The sequence below is a fragment of the Falco peregrinus genome, chromosome Z (genome assembly GCF_023634155.1).
Source record: "Falco peregrinus isolate bFalPer1 chromosome Z, bFalPer1.pri, whole genome shotgun sequence".
NCBI classification, from domain to species: domain Eukaryota; kingdom Metazoa; phylum Chordata; class Aves; order Falconiformes; family Falconidae; genus Falco; species Falco peregrinus.
The window spans coordinates 60267400-60287738 of record NC_073739.1 but is presented as its reverse complement, the minus strand read 5'-3'; the positions used below and the strand labels follow the sequence as shown (position 1 = coordinate 60287738).

At 39.2% G+C, this 20339-nt stretch overlaps 1 protein-coding gene across 1 annotated transcript in view; it reads left to right on the top strand.

The window, feature by feature from the left end:
* HOMER1 (homer scaffold protein 1) overlaps window positions 1-19498 on the top strand; it is a 96291-nt gene extending 76793 nt beyond the window's left edge. Inside the window, exons 7-9 of the mRNA XM_055791559.1 lie at window positions 8545-8655; window positions 10317-10397; window positions 15792-19498. Coding sequence (XP_055647534.1) covers window positions 8545-8655; window positions 10317-10397; window positions 15792-15980 — 381 coding nt within the window. The 3' untranslated portion in view covers window positions 15981-19498. The remainder of the gene's footprint in view (window positions 1-8544; window positions 8656-10316; window positions 10398-15791) is intronic.
* Window positions 19499-20339: the final 841 nt, after the last annotated feature.

The following is a 20339-nucleotide window of genomic DNA, read 5'->3' as shown; positions in this document are numbered from 1 at the left end:
TATTAAAATGCATGAGAATATAGGAATAAGGCCATGGTAATTTTATTGAGTTATTTCTGTGCTTCTTAAAGAAAACACAATCTGTAAAGCAGTTACTAAAGTCCACAAGAAGTATGGAATGCTATATAGGCCATCTGCTCAGATTACCTATAGAAAACCTTTGCAGACCCTTTAGCGGTCACCTGCACATTTCCACCAGCTGCATTAATAACAGTAACTAAAACTAAATTTTGAACATGCAGGTGTGATGAAGATGCTTGTTGAATCAGAGCCCATACTGTGGGCTTCATACTTGCTAGAAGTCTTACTAGCACGAGTGTGGGACTATCATGAGTAACTGGTTTTATGAGGCTAGGGAGGCACATTATCTAAAAGTGGAAATATGAGAGATGGTGACAGAAAGTGTAGTAACAAAAAATTTATGAATGGAGTTTGGATTAAAAATTTATTGGCAATGTACCTTTTTTATGTGATGCCTATCTCTTGTCATCCTCCCTTTAAGACTGCATCCCTCCTACCCCGCTGAACAACACAAATTTATGTTATATTTAAATTCGGTTTAATTGATTAAAGAAAAAAGTTATCCAAGAATAACTTCCTTCAAAAGGTACTTTAAATAGCATGTGGCTAGATAGCAGCTTGCTACCATTTGTTTATAATGAAAATAGATTGTTTATAATGAAAACGTATTTTGCAGGGTAGGTATGGGTAGCTTGGAAATTTAATCAAAACAGTGGGATTATAATTTCGTTAGTACCTGTCTATGCATTTATTTAAAAGAAATGTGTGTGCAGATGGACAAATTCTGAGTGCACAAAAAATGGTCAATGAAGTCCATATATTTACATATGCAGTCCTTTCATCTGGAATTGCAAGCAAACTCTTGCTGCACTAGAAACTCCTGAAAAGGCAAAAAAAAGGGCAGCTCTTGCCCAAGTGAGGTCATAATGTTAAATATCGACCAAGTTTTCAAGAGACATTCTGCAGAGTATTAGGGTTTTCTATGACATAGTAGGATCTGGAAAGACTAATTATTCTAACTGTGATAATCGAGTTTTTAGAAGACGTATGGGAATATAGTGACTTTTTTATTTTTGAAATTGCAATCCTGCCTTAAAAAAGAGTTTATGTTTCAGAGCAGGCTGTAATTATCTGCATAAGGTTGGTTATCCTTCTTGCAGTGGAACTAGTTTCTAATAAAAAGAAATCCAGGGTAATATTTTAAAAATCCTTGAGAAACTGCTACAGATGGTTCCATGCAGAAACCTTCTTTGCATGGCATTAGGGGAGGTCAAAGGAAAATACAAGCATTTTATTTTAGGGAATATGTATGTTTTTTTCACATGTACATTTTTGCTCCTCCAATATCCATTTCAGCTATGATAAGTGCCGTATTATTTTTGGAATGGTAAATGTTGTCAGTCTTGATGTTAGACTATCACAGGATTTCCTAGGACAGGATTTATGTATGATGAATATATGGTGAACTGAAGGCAAAGTCTTTTCTGTCTTCTTCCATTTGTCTTGATTTGTTTTTACAGCAGATTTGCATTTAGGACCAAGATTATTTCATTAGGGTTTTTTTTTTTTTTCCTGGGAATACACTTTCATGGAATGTGTCATATACAAGATTATAATTTGCAAAAAACCCCAAGCCACCAACCAAACTACTGTCAGAGTACTCTGAGAAAGGGGCAAAAATTAAAAATTCAGGGAAGGGTTTCTCCTCCTCATTTCATTTTTCTACAAAACCTAAGAACAGTGTTAAGATCCATTTATCTGCAAGTTATAAAAAGAATACTTTGTGCAGGCATGCCACAAAAGTCTGCTGTAATCAAAGCTCTATAGAATGAAATATATCCTGTAATTCCAAAACTGCTGGAGAATGAGGAAGTTAATGGATTTAAATCCTCAGGATTAAAGGATAACATACCTGTACTGTGTTTGCTATTGCATGTATTTAATCAGCTGGCCAGGTAGCAGGAAGAAGTATTTGCTAATTATGTTGCAGTGAAAGAGATGTTCCCTGAAGTTAGTATTAGCTTTATCAGTTGCAAATAATAATGCATGGCTGAAGCTTAAAGCATTGATTTTAGTAAACCTTGTATTTTCAAATATTCCTACTGCAGTTTCATCACTTTCTTCACAAAAATCAAGCAGATGATGAATTATTCCTTTTTCATCTCTGTAGACATGACTAACTGTGGAAAACATTTTGATATTTCCATGGCTTGAGGCATCTGTGTCCACAGAGAAAAATGTGTCCTTTGCAGCAAAATCTTCAATTGTTTTCTCTGTTGAAAAATGTAATATGTTGTTGGTAATTCACAAAACTCCTTCCTGCCCCCAGGTTACCATTTTATCTATGGGTAAATCATGGAAAACAACAATAATTAATTTGCTGTCAGAAGTGATGTATATGAATAATACTATGCTGTGCTTTTTGTTATTTCAGCAGCAACCTTGAAAAGCAATTCTCCTTGTTTTCTGCATTTTCACATTTCTTAGCACCAAAAACCTTTCCAAAGTTTTTTTTTTATTTTTGAAAGCTATACTGGAATTATTTTTATGACTGGCTTGTTGTGTGCTGTCTTGCATCGTACTGCTCATCATGAAGAACTGAGAAGCTTCTTCTACATAAATTATGTGCAACATTATGCAGTTATTCCTGGCTTTGCTGAGCCATGCAACATCATTTCTTTTCTCCTTGTGGAAAGCAAAGAGCTCTTTTTTCTTTGTAGGATGTTCATCTTGAATTATTGATGGAATAATGTTGTCCCAGTCACAGTTATGATCCATTTAGGGATGTAACTCAGTCAGCTAAAAATACATAATTAATACCTAAATTCTGTCTTTTATGTGAGCACTCTGCCTGTTCATCCCTGTAGCCTAGGCTAGTAGACCTTGGATGTTGCATTCCACAGTAAATAGAAGAGATAAAAATACCTTTAGGAAACAACAGATTAATTTTGTCAGGCTTAGAAACCAGGCTAAACCTACACTGAAAATATGTTGGCAATATAGGTAAAAAAATGGATGGCCAGGTTTAAAGATTGGTGGTGAATGCAGTTACATCCAGCTGGCAGCCGGTCACCAATGGTGTTCCCCAGGGCTCAGTACTGGGGCCAGCTCTGTTCAGTATCTTTATCGGCGCTCTGGACGAGGGGATCGAGTGCACCCTCAGCAAGTTTGCAGATGACACCAAGCTGGGCAGCAGCGCTGATCTGTGGGAGGGCAGGAGGCTCTGCAGAGGGGTCTGGACATGCCGGACCGATGGGCCGAGGCCAGCTGGATGAGGTTCAAGAAGGCTCCGTGCCGGGTCCTGCACCTGGGTCACACCAGCCCCACACAGCGCTACAGGCTGGGGCAGAGCGGCTGGAAAGGGCCTGGTGGGAAAGGGCCTGGGGGTGCTGGTCGGCAGCCGGCTGGGCATGAGCCAGCAGTGTGCCCAGGTGGCCAAGGAGGCCAGCAGCACCCTGGCTTGTGTCAGGAGCAGTGTGGCCAGCAGGGCAAGGGAAGGGACTGTCCCCCTGCACTGGGCACTGGTGAGGCTGCACCTCGAACCCTGTGTTCAGGTCTGGGCCCCTCACTGCAGGAGGGACGTAGAGGGGCTGCAGCGTGTCCAGGGAAGGGCCACGGGGCTGGGGAAGGGTCTGGAGCACAGGGCTTGTGAGGAGCAGCTGAGGGAACTGGGGTGGTTTAGCCTGGAGAGGAAAAGGCTCAGGGGGGACCTTACTGCTCTCTACAGCTGCCTGAGAGGAGGATGGAGGCAGGTGGGGGTGGGTCTCTTCTCCCAGATGACGAGTGACAGGATGAGAGGAAACAGCCTCAAGTTGTGCCAGAGGAGGTTTAGATTGGGTATTAGGAAAAAAATATTCACTGAAAGGATATTGAAGCATTGGAACAGGCTGCCCTGGGAAGTGGTTGAGTCCCTGGAGGCATTTTAAAGATATGTAGGTGTGGCGCTTCAGGGCATGGTTTAGTGGTGGACTTGGCAGTGTTAGGTTAACAGTTGGACTGGATGATCTTTAAGGTCTTTTCAACCTAAATGATTCTACCTTTCTGTATTCTGAGCTGCCTTTCGTCGCATTTCTTCAGCAGTGGAAGTAATTTTTGTATGAAGTTTAGAAGGAATTTAATGATTTGTTGGTACTGAATTTAATATGCTGAATAAAAAACTATTCTTCTTTGAGATCACAAATATACAGTTATCTCAGGGAAATGCTTTGAAAAAATGAATCAACCTGCAGCAAATATAGTGCAGATTCATTCACTCAATAATTGCTTGAGGAAGGTGACCACTCGAAATATTTCTGTCATTCCCACTTCATTGCTTCTGTCTAACTGAAGTTTTTGCTTGCAAAGTAGTTGTCTGTGTTGGGGTTCAATGCAATCTCGTCTCTTGGTTTCTTTGTGATCTGATGTGTTTTCTTTGAGAGATTCTTCAGTCTTCTGAAGCTTTGGGCAGTTACTGTCTTAAGCTCACACCAAGGGTGTTACTCCTTGTTATGTTATGTGGCCCAAAGCCTCACTCCTCTGGTTTTCCCAGCAGCCCAGTGTACACTGGCTGTCTGCTGCAATGGAAACTTCTGCCTAGCATCCTCCTCTATTAATATGCTGTTGACCCTAGATTAAAATTTGCATAAAACTCCAGAATGGCCTCTGCTGAGAAGGTCTGGGCTCTGCCAGAACAAGTTGCTTTGCTGTCTTATTTCAGCCGATGTATTTCTAATGAAGTATGCAGTTAGGTATTACACCAGCCATATACTCAAAGAGTTAGCTCATTAAGTAGTCACTAAAAAGCCCTTTCAGATTTCTTTTCCCTACATACAATCCTTACGTGGATGATAATTGCAAAATAAAGAAGCAGAAACTAAGAACAATTTTTTTTTATTTATTTTTTAGTCTCAAATATGAAGCCATAGTATTAACTTTTTTTCAGATATGCAAGTCAGTGCAGTCTTATGATAGTACAATAGAACCTTGTTTAATCAGTTATTGTTCCAAGACTGTTCTTTCAGTCTCAATTCTATCCTGGAAACAAGGCTTAATCACAGGTACATTGCTCAACGTTGTTGTTCAAAGGCTTGAATGATTGATTGAGCCTTGCTTTTAAACACAAAACACTGAATGAGATGTCCCTGAAAATAGCATGTGGGAGGGTCAGACTAAAGCATTTTAGCTTCCTTTTATGTCCTCTTCTGTGCATAATGCATAAACAGTTATTTTTAATGATTTTTGGACCATTGGTCATGAGAAAAATAAATTCAACTTGAAACAAGGAAATAGAGCAAGTAAATGCTATCCAGATTTTTGCCTAGAGCTTTATCTTTTGTTACTTCTGTGTTCAATTGCATATTCTTTATATTGCATCATTTTCTAGCCTATCTTACTCTACAGATCTTTTTGAAAGGGCCACAGTATGATTTTCTTTTTTATGTGTACATTCCAGTAGGTAACATCACGAAGATATTTGACATCTTTTCAGATCTCCATAGGAATGGGCGTTTAAATAAGTCAGTGATTAATGTAACCCCATTTTTTTAAATTGATTTTGTCTTTTTTTCCAACTTACTGATTTTACAGTAAACAGAACAGTTGAACAATGCATTATTTTCTTGCATAAGCGGTAAGAGATGGATGTTTGCCCAGAGAAAAGCTGGACCAGAGTAAGGCGTCACATCCCTTTTAGTGTTGGTAATTAATTGCCTTTCTGACAGCAGTTGCCTCTGTTGGCAAGGAGGGTTGTGAGAGCACTCCCTACTCTGCGCAAGCAAAATTAGTTATGTTTGCTTAAGCAATTTCAATAGGTGTCTTGAGTTAGTACGGAACAGAGCATGCTGGGGAGCGTTCATGTGAGCCACGCAGCTGGTGGGGCTGTTGCGGAAGGTGTTTTCAGCCTTCAGCTATACATGCGGCTGAGAGCAGTAACATTTCATCTACTGTAGTTTGATCCACCAGCCTTCTTGGATTCCAGCCTGCACCAACACATGCATCCTCTCCGTGTGTAGCAGCCCAGAGGAAACCATGTGGAGAACAGTGGTGGGTCTAAGCACTTCCTTAGTCACAGGATGAGACACCTCTGTACACTTGTTCCAAAGCACTAGGTGCTAGGACAGAGGTGGTTTGGGGACGGTTTTCTTCCGTCTCTCCAGTTGAGGTCTTAAACTTTCTGTAAATGAGTATTCACTGTGGCAGTGCTTGGTAAGAGCCAGTGGGTATTGCTGAGTGCAGCAGCTTTAAAAGAGAGATGGACCTTCTTGGAGGTTACCATACAACCTTGCAGTCTTTCACAACAGGTGGGAGAGGACCTGACACTGGGTTCCCCTAACAACCCTAGCCCTGGTTCAGAGGCTTCCACCTCCAATTCTACTCAGTTCAGCAGAAAAGCTTGGAAATGTTTCAGCAGTTAAACGTCAGAAGGTGTGAAGACTGGGGGGGTGGGGGTGGTCGCGGTGTGAGTGAGTTTGACAGTTCCAGAAAAATTCAGGAATGAGCTGGAGCTCTCCATAAACCCACAATGTCAGAAATAGAGGAACCTGTGTAGAACTGTGGCAGCTCTGCTACATAATGAAAGGTGCTGAACTGGGCAAAAGGCAATGAAACATGACTTCAAAATTGGCCCTATTTTGAGCAGAAGGCCTCAACCAGATGACCGCTAGGGTCCCCTTCCTAATTTACAGCCTAAATTACACTGTGCCTGCGTGATTCTTGCTGTATTTCAGTGTTAGTTCAGACACTGTGTAGACCTAGGTTTATCCCAGTTGATGTGTTCCAATTGTGCTTGTTTGTGTAATTGTAGTGGTGAGTACTGTAACAGCCACATTTGGTAGCATTCATAAAGAATCTAAATAGATGCATTTTTGTGTAATAGAAGCAAATTGAGAACATTATCTAAGACTTCAGTTGTAATGCTCAGTGGCATATAAAACGGAGCAAACTGCTATTACGTTTTGCCATGAGCACTGGCACTTGCACTTCTTCTGGGACAATTCCAGCAAATAACTTAGTTCTTTGGGGTGGGGGGTGGAGTGTTACGTTACCAAGCTGTGTCCTCATCCCTCATTCCCCTTGCCCCTCCAAGGAATTTGCTGTAATCTCAGTTCTCTCTATTTGTAAACCTGATGTGCAAAAATGTCTAATCACAGTTTTCCAGTAGAAGAAACAAGACTCATCATGGCTGTTACAGAGGGGCAGTTCATGCCCTGTGACTGAGAAAGGAGAAGTTGATAGGGATTTTGTTTTAATTTTCTTGTATTTCCTCTTGGCTTTCCTTTGACTTCACTCAGTAATCAACCTTTTGAACCTGCAAGTAGTTCAGAGTCTGAAATTACTGGCATCACAGTAGCTTCACTAGCTAGACTACACTGGTGCTGGAGGGCAGCAACCTTGATTCCTCAAGATGTTCTTTTATCTAAGAAATAAAATGGTCCCATAGAATGCCTGCCCTACTTCTCCAAGAAAACTAAAAGGAAACCTAAAGGTTTTCATTGCAGAATTGGGTAGCACTTTGTTCAAAGGAGTTTATGGGCCAGACTTGTTAGTTACTGTAGGTAGATGATGCAGCTCTGTTGAACACTGTATTCTAAGACTGACAGGCTCATATCTTCTGGAAAAAATGGATATTAGGTTTTAAATAGTATTTTTAACAGTTTAACAGTTTGTTTTTAAACAAAGAAGTTGTAGTGTACACATCCATGCAGACATACAGTGTGAGAGTTCTCTAATATTTTGATCTGTAATTTGAGAGATACATGAAGAGAGATTTTTCTGCATAGACTTTTGCTGCATGGATTTTATTTCTTCAGCGCAGAAGCTATTTTTTGACAACTGTTTGTCTGTGAAGGGCAGGATATTAACATCTCTTTGGTTAAAAAATTAAAAGGGCATACAACTGCCAGGTATCTTGACTTATCCAAGGGCAGATGGAGGGTGTCTGCTGTCTGCTAATAGAGGAACTGTACAAATCCAAATTGTGCCATGAGCTGTTGGCTTTGTAACTGAGAGATGAGATCCAAAACTAGAGGAAGTAAGAAGCTGGCAGCTGTACATTGGTGGCTGAGTGTCTATTGCATTGTTGATGCTGAGTCAGAAATTGAGACTGTGAAATGTTAATTGGCTTGCTAGGAAGTGGGTGGGCATTGTGGCTTAGTTGATTAAGATGGTGCAACATTAAAAAGTGTCAGATGGAGATGTTATTTAGACAGATCTGTGTTTAATTGTCTAGCCATTATTGTTTCTGAAATGGTAATTCGGCTGCTTTCATAAAATTTTCAATAATAAGTAAGTATAAGTTTTAATTAATGTTCTTTTCAGCCTGCAGTGTATTAAGTCTGTTTCCAAGAAGTCATAGCAACAATTTCATGCTAAAACAATTTGTTAAGGAATTTTATGCTAACTTCATAAGAACATCTTCACCATTTTAATCAACGTAAGTCACCCAGGACTAAGAGAATATTTTAAATGCAGCTATTGTTGCAAAGACTTAATAGTACCTTGAATTTGTTGAAATGAATTCTGTGTTTCTTATACTTATTTCAACAGGTGACTGAGCTAGAGTGTGTGAGCAGTCAAGCCAATGCAGTCCACACACATAAAACAGAATTAAACCAGACAATACAGGAGTTAGAGTCTACATTGAAGAAAAAAGAAGAGGTATTTACAGACATTTATTCTTGGCTTTTCTATTATGTCATTTCTAAAGGCTTTCAATATTAAGCTTGTGCTGGCTGGTAAATACTGTATTATTTCCTGTAGATGTTACAAAGTAAATTTTTTTCCAGCTCCTTTGAAATTATTAATATTTTTCCATGTATATAATAACATCAGTCCAATATAGAACTGGGTATCTGAACCACAAAAGAAGTATCATGTTTTCCTGTTTGCTTTTACCAAGCATCTCTGCAAAAGTAAAGTCATAAGTGGTTTCCACAGAGCAGTCATCACACTGATGCGGTCCAAATTCACTGAGAAGGGAAGCTGTTGTAAGCATGCTTTCCTTTTTCTGGAGAGCAGGGTTTGGAACAAGTAATAGATCAATGCCTTTTTCAGGCCGATCTGTTTTTCAGGCTATGTAAATATAGCTGACTTTTATGATCCCTAAGATCAGCCCTTTCCTTAAATGCATGCCAAGCCCTGGGCCTGAAACTTGATATTTGTTGTGCCATCTGCCTTGGGCTGAACCAGCAGCAAGAAAATAAAAGGAATTGGAGTAACACCTGCACTGGCAGAGGTCCTAGAGGAAAGCAGGTTTGTGCCACAGAGTGATCAAGAATTGCCTCTTTATGAATGGGGAAAAAGAGGTGGAAGGAGCCACGTATGAAGGATTGTTTGCCCCATTTGAGACCAAGACCTCTTGAACCCTCTGTGACAAGACATGGTGGGCGCTGGTGTGCCTGTTCAGAGAGGCAATGTGTCTTGAAGGGCCTTGCCTCCAGCAGGGCAGTTGTTAAGTGTTTCCATGAAGGATGCCGGAGAGGCACAGTAATTACAGAATATCCACCCAAAATGGAGCAAAGCCTTTCCAAACTCTGTCATACTTAAGAGATTAGCCTCAGGTTGGTAATGTTTCCCATTTTGGTGCCCATTCACTTTGAATTATGCTTAGCTATTGGTTGCAAAGAGATCTTTCAAAAGTTCTGGGATGGGAATATGCCCTTCCAGAGAAAAATACTTAATCATTTTGAGTTTGATACCTTTTAGTTTAATTATCTGTTTCTATTCTTGTTCCCTGAAAGTAAGCTAAGAAAAGGGTTCTCTTCAGTTCATTATATTGTCTGTATTTGTTAATTTTATACCTTGTTACTTTCTTGCTGAATTAAAGATACCATTTCTTTTAGACTCTCTTTTTACAGAAATCAGTGGTCAAAGCAGGCAATTTTTTGATGCTCAGCCATGCTGCTAGTGACATAATAAGCAGCTCACAGATGAAAATTGGATTTTTCCCTTGAAAAAATGGACAAGGGTAGATTCTAATACACTTCAAATTACAAAATTGTTTCTGTAATTACAAGGACCCTTAATTTTCCAGGAAAAAAATGTTTCAGATCTATTGTGTGGGAGAGGAAAACTTGGACTTGCATAAAATAAAATGCTTATCTGTTTATTGTTTATTCACAATGGAATTGCTGTTTTGGGACTGTGATTCAGGAGTATTGAGAGCAGGGCTTAAACTTCATGTGCTGTGATGGGCAGTAGTCAACTGCCAGTTTTGGTATCACTCCAGTGGCTTGCTCAGGAGAAGAAGTAGCCAGCTTACTTACACTGAGGCCAAGCCCATAAATGTGTTGCCTAGTAAAGTTGTTCTACTCCCTTAGGAAATAGAAGGATTGAAACAAGAAATCGACAATGCCAGAGAGCTCCAGGCACAGAGGGATTCTCTGACCCAGAAGTTACAGGTGAGCTATAATGCATCATCTTAATTTAGACAGAAGGGGAAAATGATCAAGTGGGCAGTTCACATCAGCAACTTGTGCAATATTTACTGAAAAAAATATGCAAGTTAGACTGCATTGCAAATGGTGGATTGAGATGATCCTTAGGAATTTGTATGAAGATTTCCACCTGCTCTAAGTTGCTGGTTTTACCTGAAGGAATAGACCCAAACTTCATTTACAAGTCCACAGAGTACTCTCAGGCTAGCAGAAACATATCCTGGGAAGTTCTGGTCTTGATTTCAGTGCAGTGTCTTCCCATAGGTCTTGTGTGCCACTGAAACTGTCAAGCTGTGTATCAGCAGGTTGGGATGAGTTTGTATTCAGCTTTTAAACATGCCCTGAGAAAGTAAAGGTTAAAGCATTCTTATGTAGTACACACTTTGACATTTTCTTGGAATTATTTGGAATCACTGTGTTTTTAGTGTTTTTTCTTGCTTGTTTCTTTACTGTGTGTAAAGCCAGATACCTCAGCCCACCAGAATCAGTATGCCCTTAAGTATATCCTCCCTTACTACATCTGAGCTCCTGTCTGTCTGTCACTGGGCTGACCATTCAGCACACAGGCACCTCCCTTGTGAAACCTGCCTTTGCATTGAGGCTGACCCGAAGCTTAGGTGGGTTAAACTCTGCATTCAGACTTCAGAGTTTTGACAGGACTGGAAGCTCAGGCATTAAGTAGTTCCAAATCCAAAGGGCTGGAAAGGTGATCCTCGCTGTTCTGTGGCTCAACCTAAATCGTGCAAGCAAGACCCATCAGACCAGCCACAGCTTAAAAATCATTAAGCAAATATTCTTTGAAACACATTACATGAACTGGAGCTTCCTTGAATCTCAGTTTAACCTACAGAATAAACCACATAAGAACAAAATTAGTTTATTTGTCTTTCCCTGTTCTTAAGTCAAATTATTTGGAAAAAAGTATGTTATTACTTTAAACAGTCTTTAAAGATTGTTTTGAATACACCTCAGCTTGCCTGTTCCACTATTCCAAGATTGTTGCTGGCTTTAGGCAAAAATGGGAGTGTTCAGCTGAAGAGGTGTTTATCTGAGAGACTCGAAAGGGAGTTTATAATGAAAGTTGGAAATTGTTCAAGCAGTAGCGTATGCAGTAATTTCAGTGTACAATCATATGAAAGGTAATAGTGAGGCAGGAATTGGCTATCCTTAGCAAGCAGAATTATGAGAGACTAGTAAGAGATGAAAAATTAGAAAATGCTAGGTTTTTATTAAAATTTGACCTGATGAAGTCAGTAGCTTCCTTTTGGTATATCTATAACTTTAGTACCTCATGTTGTAGGCGATCAGTTTCTGAAAATAGGTCTGTATGGTTCTATTCAAGTAAATTTCAAGCTCACTTAGGATCTGAGTTAAAAGTTGCCTTTCTTAAGCTTAAAGCTTATTACTGACCTTACGCAACCCATCTAAAAGATCTTGAGTCTGCTGTAATCATCCTGCTTTGATTATACTGGCCTTCTCTGAGCCACTTCGCCCTACACCTGTGATGTCAGTGAAACAGTGTTTTCTTCTGTAGCTCCAGACTAACCATCTCACATCTGTTCACCTAGTTGACTCATCACCTGTTTTCAGGATGGTTGTCTCCAGGGTCTGTATCTGTTTGTCTCACTCTTTTTTTTTCTGCTTTATTTTTTCCTTTTTGTGCTTGCAAATGGATTATGAAACTCTAAAATATTTTGGAATATAGACTGTATGAAAAATGCTATACAAAGAAATTACTGTTTCAAGGTGTATTGCATTTCTGACACATTTATATCAGGGAATGAATTAGAAATAAAGCATTGGCAAATTCCAGTGAAAAGCAGTATGTTATAACTGTGAAGGGTAAGTATCAGGGCCCATGTTACTTAATAATTTCATTAGCAATGTAGAGAAGACATATCAATGAGTCATGATCAGTGTGACGCTCACAGTAAGTCAGGATGTCTTTATTACTGTGGCTGATTCCTAAATATAGACGTTGTGTATGGTTTGAATATTTTATTCAGATCCTTGCACTGAATTCCACAAAAGATTGTTACAGTGCAAACAACAAATATAACTTGTTAATAATTAATTTATTTTCTAAAAGAAAACAATGAATGACAAATGGTTGTGTCTGCTGTAAGAAAAGCTTGAAAAAAACCTATGTAAAATACACTTTGCAAAGGGCCTGGATCTATCAGACGAATCAGTTTATTGTTAGATGAGATTAACTGCAAATGAAGTGGAATGACACAACTGGGGAATAGATTTCATTACATGGATACCTCTCCACTGCCTCCAATCAAGTAGCAACAATTTTGAGGGAGACTGATTTGTAATAGGAAACTGCACATGAGCTGGACATGAACTTGTAATGCAATACTATTGCAAAAATCAGTAATACTAATCTAGGGTAAATATGTGTAAGGATCAAATGTAAAATTTGGGAATGAAAAGCAACAGCTCCTGGCATCTTTCAGTTAGTTCTGCTTCCCACACATCACTAGATACGTTAAGCATAAGTTGGGGAAAACAAAACAGGAGAAAGTATGGGAGAAAGTGTATCTGAGGAAACGTTTGGGAAACTAGATGTAAATGGGTTAGGGAAGAGACGTCAAAAATGGAATAAAAATATGCAATCTGGAAGTTTAAACGAAAGAAGGGAGCTCTTCTGATTTGAAGAGATACAGGGCAAGGACTAACAACAGACTGTTAGCCTTTTTACTGAATATGGATGGAAGTTCCTACATCTAAAGTAAAGCTTTTGGTTTTACCTGGGTGCTCCCACCCCAACAGCTCACAGCAGAACAATTCCGCAGTTTAAGAGCCTCTGAGGAGGGCCGAAAGATGATTTTCGGTGCTAGATACAGACCAGTGGGATGTTTTTCAGGCCCAGATATCAAGCAGTAAAGTCATATATGTATCCATGAAGTTGTTCAAAAGTGGTCTCTTTCATCACTGGCTTGCCTACTTACAGAAATTATCTCTAGGGTAAGAGCAGTGTCAAGGAGACTTCTAGAACACACACATTTGGTGAGAAGAGGAGCTGTGGCAGGAGAAGCAGGATGTGTGAGCAAACATGGGAAAACAGCAATCAGTTTAGTGTGAGCTGAAGAAAAGAGTGTGTCATTTCTGCAGAGCTGAGAGGACATTGAATTTCCTTTTTTATCCTGTACTGCAGTCACTTGGCCTCGGAGGGTCCTGAACCCATGCAGTCACTACATGGAAATAGTAATTGTCAGTGCTCGGTTTGGGGGGCAGGAGTAGGCTCGGTGAAAGAGAGCCTTCAGAGGGTATGGCTGAGTTATCATCAGTTAGCTTGTTCATTTATACCCATGGTAGGGTAGCTAATCTCTACATAAGCATGTATACATTTTAATTTATACTGTTTCTACAAATCTTCTTTCCAGTTAGCTTCCTTTAGTGTTTTGGCAACTGTATTGTTCAGCGTTAAACAGATTAAATTAATTCTTCTCTTGGTCCTGGCAGCAAGGAGTAGATTCCTGCTCTCAGCTGTGCAGTTTAAGGCCAGTGCTCAAAACTGTGATTTTTAACCTGCCCATTTACAAACTAGAAGGGAGGTATTACAGTTCACTGTGGTCATAACCCTTGTTACAAGATCAGGTTCCCAAGGCTCTGCTTTCTCCACCTGCACCACTGCTGGGCACCTCAGAGCTCTCCCCCATGGCAGAGACTGGGAACCAAACTGAGCACCAGCCACACCACACCACCCCTCCTCTGGCCAGGGCTGTGGTGGCCGGTCATTGCTGCCATCAGGACCCTCATGGGGGGAAATGTGTCTTGGCCCACAGACTTTGACAGAAGGCTGCTGTCTTATACCTGTTACTCTTGACAGCCCAAATACATACTCTGTATGGGTCAAGTTGTTTCTTACGGTTAGCTGAGATCTCTCCAATGTAAACATGAATATATTTGTTATCTTTGAGGGAGATGGAAGAATCATAAGAAAAACAGGGGGAGAGTCGGGGGCAGAATCATAGACTCACAGAATGGTTTGGGTTGGAATGGACCTTAAAGATCAGTCAGTTCCAACCCTCCTGCATGGGCAGGGACACCTTTCACTACAGGTTGCTCAAAGCCACATCCAGCCTGGCAGAGGATTTTCTTATGCCAAATCTCCCTCCCTACAAGCTCTGTGAAACTAGCCATAGAAACTCAGAGCAGGCCCACTGAAGCTTTGTGACACAAAGCTGCTGTAAAGGGAAGCGATGTTAAAAAAACGTTAACATATGCAAATATGAATTCACTATGCACTTTTCCAGAGAGTGGCTGCACAGGGTGTGTGGCTGTACTAAATACACTGTCTTTGTGCTGCTTCAAAAGTGTTTTTTGTAACTGAAATGATGAAATTTAGCACGAATTTATGAGATGTGCAATGAATGAGACAAATAACAATATGGCGTTCCAGACCCACGTGGCTGCAACATTAGTAATCTGATAGAAGAGAGGGCACCTGGTTTGCACAGACCTGAGCAGCCATGACCTCTGTCCTGTGTCAGGCACAAGCCAGAGCTGTGAGAGGTCCCAGTGGGCTGGTGCCAAGGGGCTTCTCTTCCTCATGCATGAGAGCTGAGCTTGCTCAGGGTCAGACCCCCTCAGCTGTGTGTAATGTGCCACTGCTTCGTCTTTCCACCCACTGTATGGGAATGACTTGTCCATAGGGCACTGGTGGCTCACATGCTTTCCCTGCCCCCGCAGCTGCACTACCATGGGGCTTGCAGGTGGGTGCTCCAGGGCACCATGCAACTAGACAAGACATTCAGTTTCACTTGCTGGTTTAAATTTGTTACAGCCCATGTCACCTTGACATCAGTCTTGCTAGTTCATGCTTCTGTCTTAATTTTCACAGTGAAAAGGCCTATAATGTGGGACAGGAGTAAGGTAGTACTGCTCCACCCTTTAAGCAGTATTGTGGATGGGTTTCTGTATAAGACCATTTAATGGGGACTGTGTCCTTGAGCAACTCATGTAGTCTAAATCAGGGAGTACTTGAACTTAAGTAAACCTTTGAGAAGCCGTTTTCAGTAGGTAGCACATTTCTGAATGATGGAAGCCATAACTCACCTGAGCAAGCATCTGTTGTTCACTGACTGAATTTTATCCCTCTCCAAAAGTTTATGTCTTTCAGATGAATGACTGCAAAAATGGAGAAGTACCAGTACATACTCAGTTGTAGTAACAATTTGGGTTCTGGTTTTGCCTTAGTGGAATCTGTGAAGTTGTTTTTAAACAACTGTGGAAAACAAGTTGTTTTTAAAATGCAGTAGACAAAAATAGCACATGACTACCAGCAGGAGGTTAGACTGCTTTGTGTTTGCAGACAGCGCATTAACATGTTATGTATTTTCTCTGAAGGAAGTAGAAATTCGAAACAAAGACCTGGAAGGCCAGCTGTCTGATCTAGAGCAACGTCTGGAGAAAAGTCAGAATGAGCAAGAAGCTTTTCGCAATAACTTGAAGACACTTTTAGAAATTCTTGATGGAAAAATATTTGAACTAACAGAGCTGCGAGATAACTTGGCCAAGCTAATAGAATGCAGCTAAAGAAAATGGGATTTCAGTGCCGATCAGCTTAAAGATGCACTGTCTCTCTTCATAGGACTGTGGTGGGCTGTGCATCAAAGTTGCACAAAATTAGAAAATGCTCCTCTGAGAGGGCTTGTTTTAAATTTGAGTCATATTCAATGTAAAATTTAGAACTCAGCTTGTAGCTAGTTGAAGAAAAAAATGACAAACAAAAAAACTTGAATTACAAATTACCTCCTTGCACATTATTGGCCACATATAACTTAAAAGATATTAACAGTAATTGAATGCAATCCTGTCCTAATTGTCAGTAATGGAAGAATTAGCAGTGTCCCAGGTCACATCCCCTTTTTGTGATAGACACAACATAGGTTATCTGCTGTTTTGTTTATTTAAGATATTTAATTGCAGTGTTTTGTGCAAGAACTTAGTGATGACAGCCCTGTATTTTGTTGTTCTTAATAATTTCTCAGGATACTTTGCACTGTGGAGAAGCAGTGCCATTACCAATTTATTCTTGCCAGGAGTGAGAGAGAGTTGCATCTTTAATTGAAACAAAGTTACTATAACTGCTTGTATAAAGTTCTTCCTTTTGGGTTTGGGTTGGTTTTTTTTTTTTTGGTTGGTTGGTTGGTTGTTTTTTGGGTTTTTATATATATGTATATACTGGAAGATGCCGTATTTCTTTATGGAGCTTACTCTGGTGTTCTACAGTATTGTCCAATGTAAGGTTTACTTTTTCATATGAATTCCATGTAATTGCAGTGAGATACTATCTTCCACTTAACTATATTTTAAAGCCAACTAATGATGGAAGGTGAGTCCCCCAGGGAAAAAAAAAAGGCAAAAAATGCCTGAGAATTTTAAATGTAAAATTTGACATGCACAGACAGCAAGGAATAGCCAGTTGTTTCCTGGCCTTGATACATATATAGAATATATATGTTCAATTAACTGTTAACCTGTTCTGCAGGAGACTTTTTCAGATAGTCACATGAATTTCAGGTTTTGTGAACAATGGCTTATGTGGAGCACTGTTTTATTACAGACTGCGTTAAGGGCATAGAGCTATTGCAAGGGATTACTCATACACTGAACTTGTCCAGCCAAGAATGCTGTTTCTAGAAGTTTTGTCGTCATAGCAAATTGAAATGGAGACATGTTTACTCTTTTATGTGTCTTCATATCACATCTTTATTGAAACTACAGCAGGCAATATTCTGAACTGTTAACTAAATGTTTAAAACAGGAAATTGAATTCAATTATCCTCAGTGAGCAGGTTTTAAAGTTGTTTTGATGTAATTTTAACAGACTTTTGGCAAACACACATTTCTTTATATAATAGATTTATTTAAAAAAAAACAACCTCTTTGAAAGGTAAGCCAAGCATCGTGTGTCTTGCATCAAAGTACATTCTTGCCATAAATTGCTTGTAATGTTGAAGAGGGCTTTTTTAAAATGTATGAATGAGTGTCAGACTTCAGAGTCAAAAGATGCACGGACCTTTGTTTGCTCCCCAGATTTATTTGAATGTTAAACATGAAATCTAGCTGCTTATTAAATTTGTACAACACAATTTTCTCCACTTAGAGACTGCTATTCAAAACTAGAAAAGATAAGTTTGTTTTCATGTGTGTACTGTGTGTATATACCATATAATACACACAGGTTCTCCTTTATTTAGAAATACATGCTTTATTTCTAAAATACCGGGTTTTTTTCTTTACCAGTGATGTATCAGGTCTCCCCTGACTAGTCAGGAGAATGGTTTAGGTCAAATGCTAAACCATCATGTATTATACAGTATATAATGTAGACAATGTTTAAGTTTTTCCTCATATTTTTAGGTATTTTCTCACTTTATTTATTTATTAAAGGGGCGGGGGGGGGGGGGGGAGCCTGGTTCAGCGTGCTACTGGTTGAAAACTTTGTGGTGAGCTCCATGTTTTCCATTCAGTGGATTTTAGATGGTGGTGTGTATATCTTCATCAGGTCCAGATGAGCAAATACGACCTGTTTTTAATTTTCCTGGGGATGTTTGGGCCTGATTTTCCTGTCACTTGAGCTGCTGTAAACCAGATGTGTCCTTGATGTAATGTCAGCGACATTCAGTTAGGATAACATCTGTGGAAGTGCAAGGAGAATCTGCCCTCTTAATGCTCAATGGACATAATAAGGATGAAGAAAGAATAAAACCACATAAAACTGATGATGGAATAAATGTAATATTATTTTTAATGATATTATTATTATTGACATTTTTAAAGATATGATGTCATTTACATGTGGGAAAATAGTGGACAGAAATACTTCCACTTAAATTTTGTGAATATGTGTGGTACATGAGTATTTCTATGTATACGTACACACACATATGTATATACAGAACATGGAAAAATTTAGATGTGCACATTTTTAATATTTTCCTATTGAAATTAAATTTAACATTGGAAATTGATATTTGAGAATTTCTTTTCTCATAGAGTAGATATGCTTCATTTCTTTTTTTTTAAATACAATTACTGAGGGCTGCACCTTTGAATTCCCAAATAGTTGCCAAACATAAATATGGGATAAGGTGGATATACGTGCACATATAAATAAAATTATATTGCTAAGACTATTTTTACTGTTTATGTACAGTAGATGAGTGTTTTGAAATTGTGACCTACAGTTCATACTTCGGTGGCTATACCTACTGTAGCCCCTCCACTTGTGTTTTCAGATAAAAGTTTGCTGTTTTCAGACATTACTTTCCCAGAGACAGATATTATATATTGTATCTATCTTTGATGAAACCATGGGGATATCTATACGAGAAAACAGTGTTGAGTAGTATAGCCTGAAAACATGACAGTGAACTTGCACTGGAGGGGAAAGCAGTCACATCATGTATAACTTGTTATATGGCAACAACAGTGTTGTAAAAAAAAGGCAAAAAGAATTACCAAAAACATAACAGAAATAACCCCTGCCAAAAAACAGAAAACAAAACAAAACAAAAAATTAAGAAAAAAAAAAAAAAAAAAAAAGGAAAAGAAAAGAAAAAAAAGGAAAAAAGAAAATCAAAAGTACAGGGTGTTTATTTTGAAATACAATTGCTGTTCTCTGGAGAATGTACTTTTTCTTTCTTTCCTTAAACGTTTTCAAGTATGTGCAAGTGAGAGCAGCAGCTACCTTAATCTTTCAGGTGCTACTGGATTTTGCATTAGTGTGTTATGTTGTGAAATCCTGACTTTGACATAAATGATTTTTGTAAGTATATCCCGGTCTGGATAGTTAGTTTTTGGAGTGTCTTGTTCATAATCCATATGCCTCAATGATCCAGAAATTGCATTTTTCTATGTGGACGAAGTAAAACCTGTGAATTAATCTGTCTGTTACAGACTGGGATTTGCTTTTCCTGGCTAGTATGTCCAGGAAAGAGGAGAAGAAAATGAACTGATAATGCAGAAATGCTGTTATAAGGTCTCTAAAAAATACATTTTCAGGTAAAATATAAATAAATAAAGGGCTAAACCAGATGTAACACAAATTAGTATTATTTAATGCTATTGGTGGCATTCCCAGGATAATTCCTTTAAAGAAGACCCTGCAAGAATGAACAATACGTCCATTAAAGATGAATATTTTGGGATGTGTCTTTTCAGTTGTCAGTTGTGAAAAGTTTCTGATTTCTGCTCGTTTTTCTACCAGTTAGGGATTGGCTTCAGGTTCACCTTCAATAAGAGGCTAAACCTCAGTTCATTCTGTCATCTTTCATATTCTGTACTGAAGTGACTACTGAACAGCACTCTGTGAACACCACATTCAAAAGTCAAAATCAAAACCTTTTTCAGAAGTACTGCATGGAGAGTGGAATGTGCAGACCTCAATTCTCTGTAGAACTGTGGGTATCAGTAAAAGCAGTTAATTTGGTTGGTTGCAGAAATCTTGGATCTTGAGCCCAATAATAAATCTGACTGGAGATTAGGTCTGGATGTCGAAAGAGGGATTACAAAAAAGGACCTTCAAGAAACTTCACCCAAATGCATGTAGTTCAGTCTCGGTAACTGGACATGCCAGTTATACACAGCTATACACTGATGTTTTTCAGGAAATGGACCTGACTCTGCAAAGCAATGTTCAAGTTGTCTTGTTTACAATTTTTGAGTAATGCTGCATGTGTGCACTACCTCTGGAATGGTGCGAAGCAGAGAACATATCACAGAATAACAGATACTTTTTTTAAATCTCTGTTTTTGCTTGGTAGCATTGGTTCATTGGCTTACTCCACTTACTTCCGACAAGTAGGATTAATTTTTCCCATTATGGTGAATGTTTGAAAACAGCGAACAGAGTTTTGTGTTAGATCCTGGAGTCAGTTCAGCTCATGT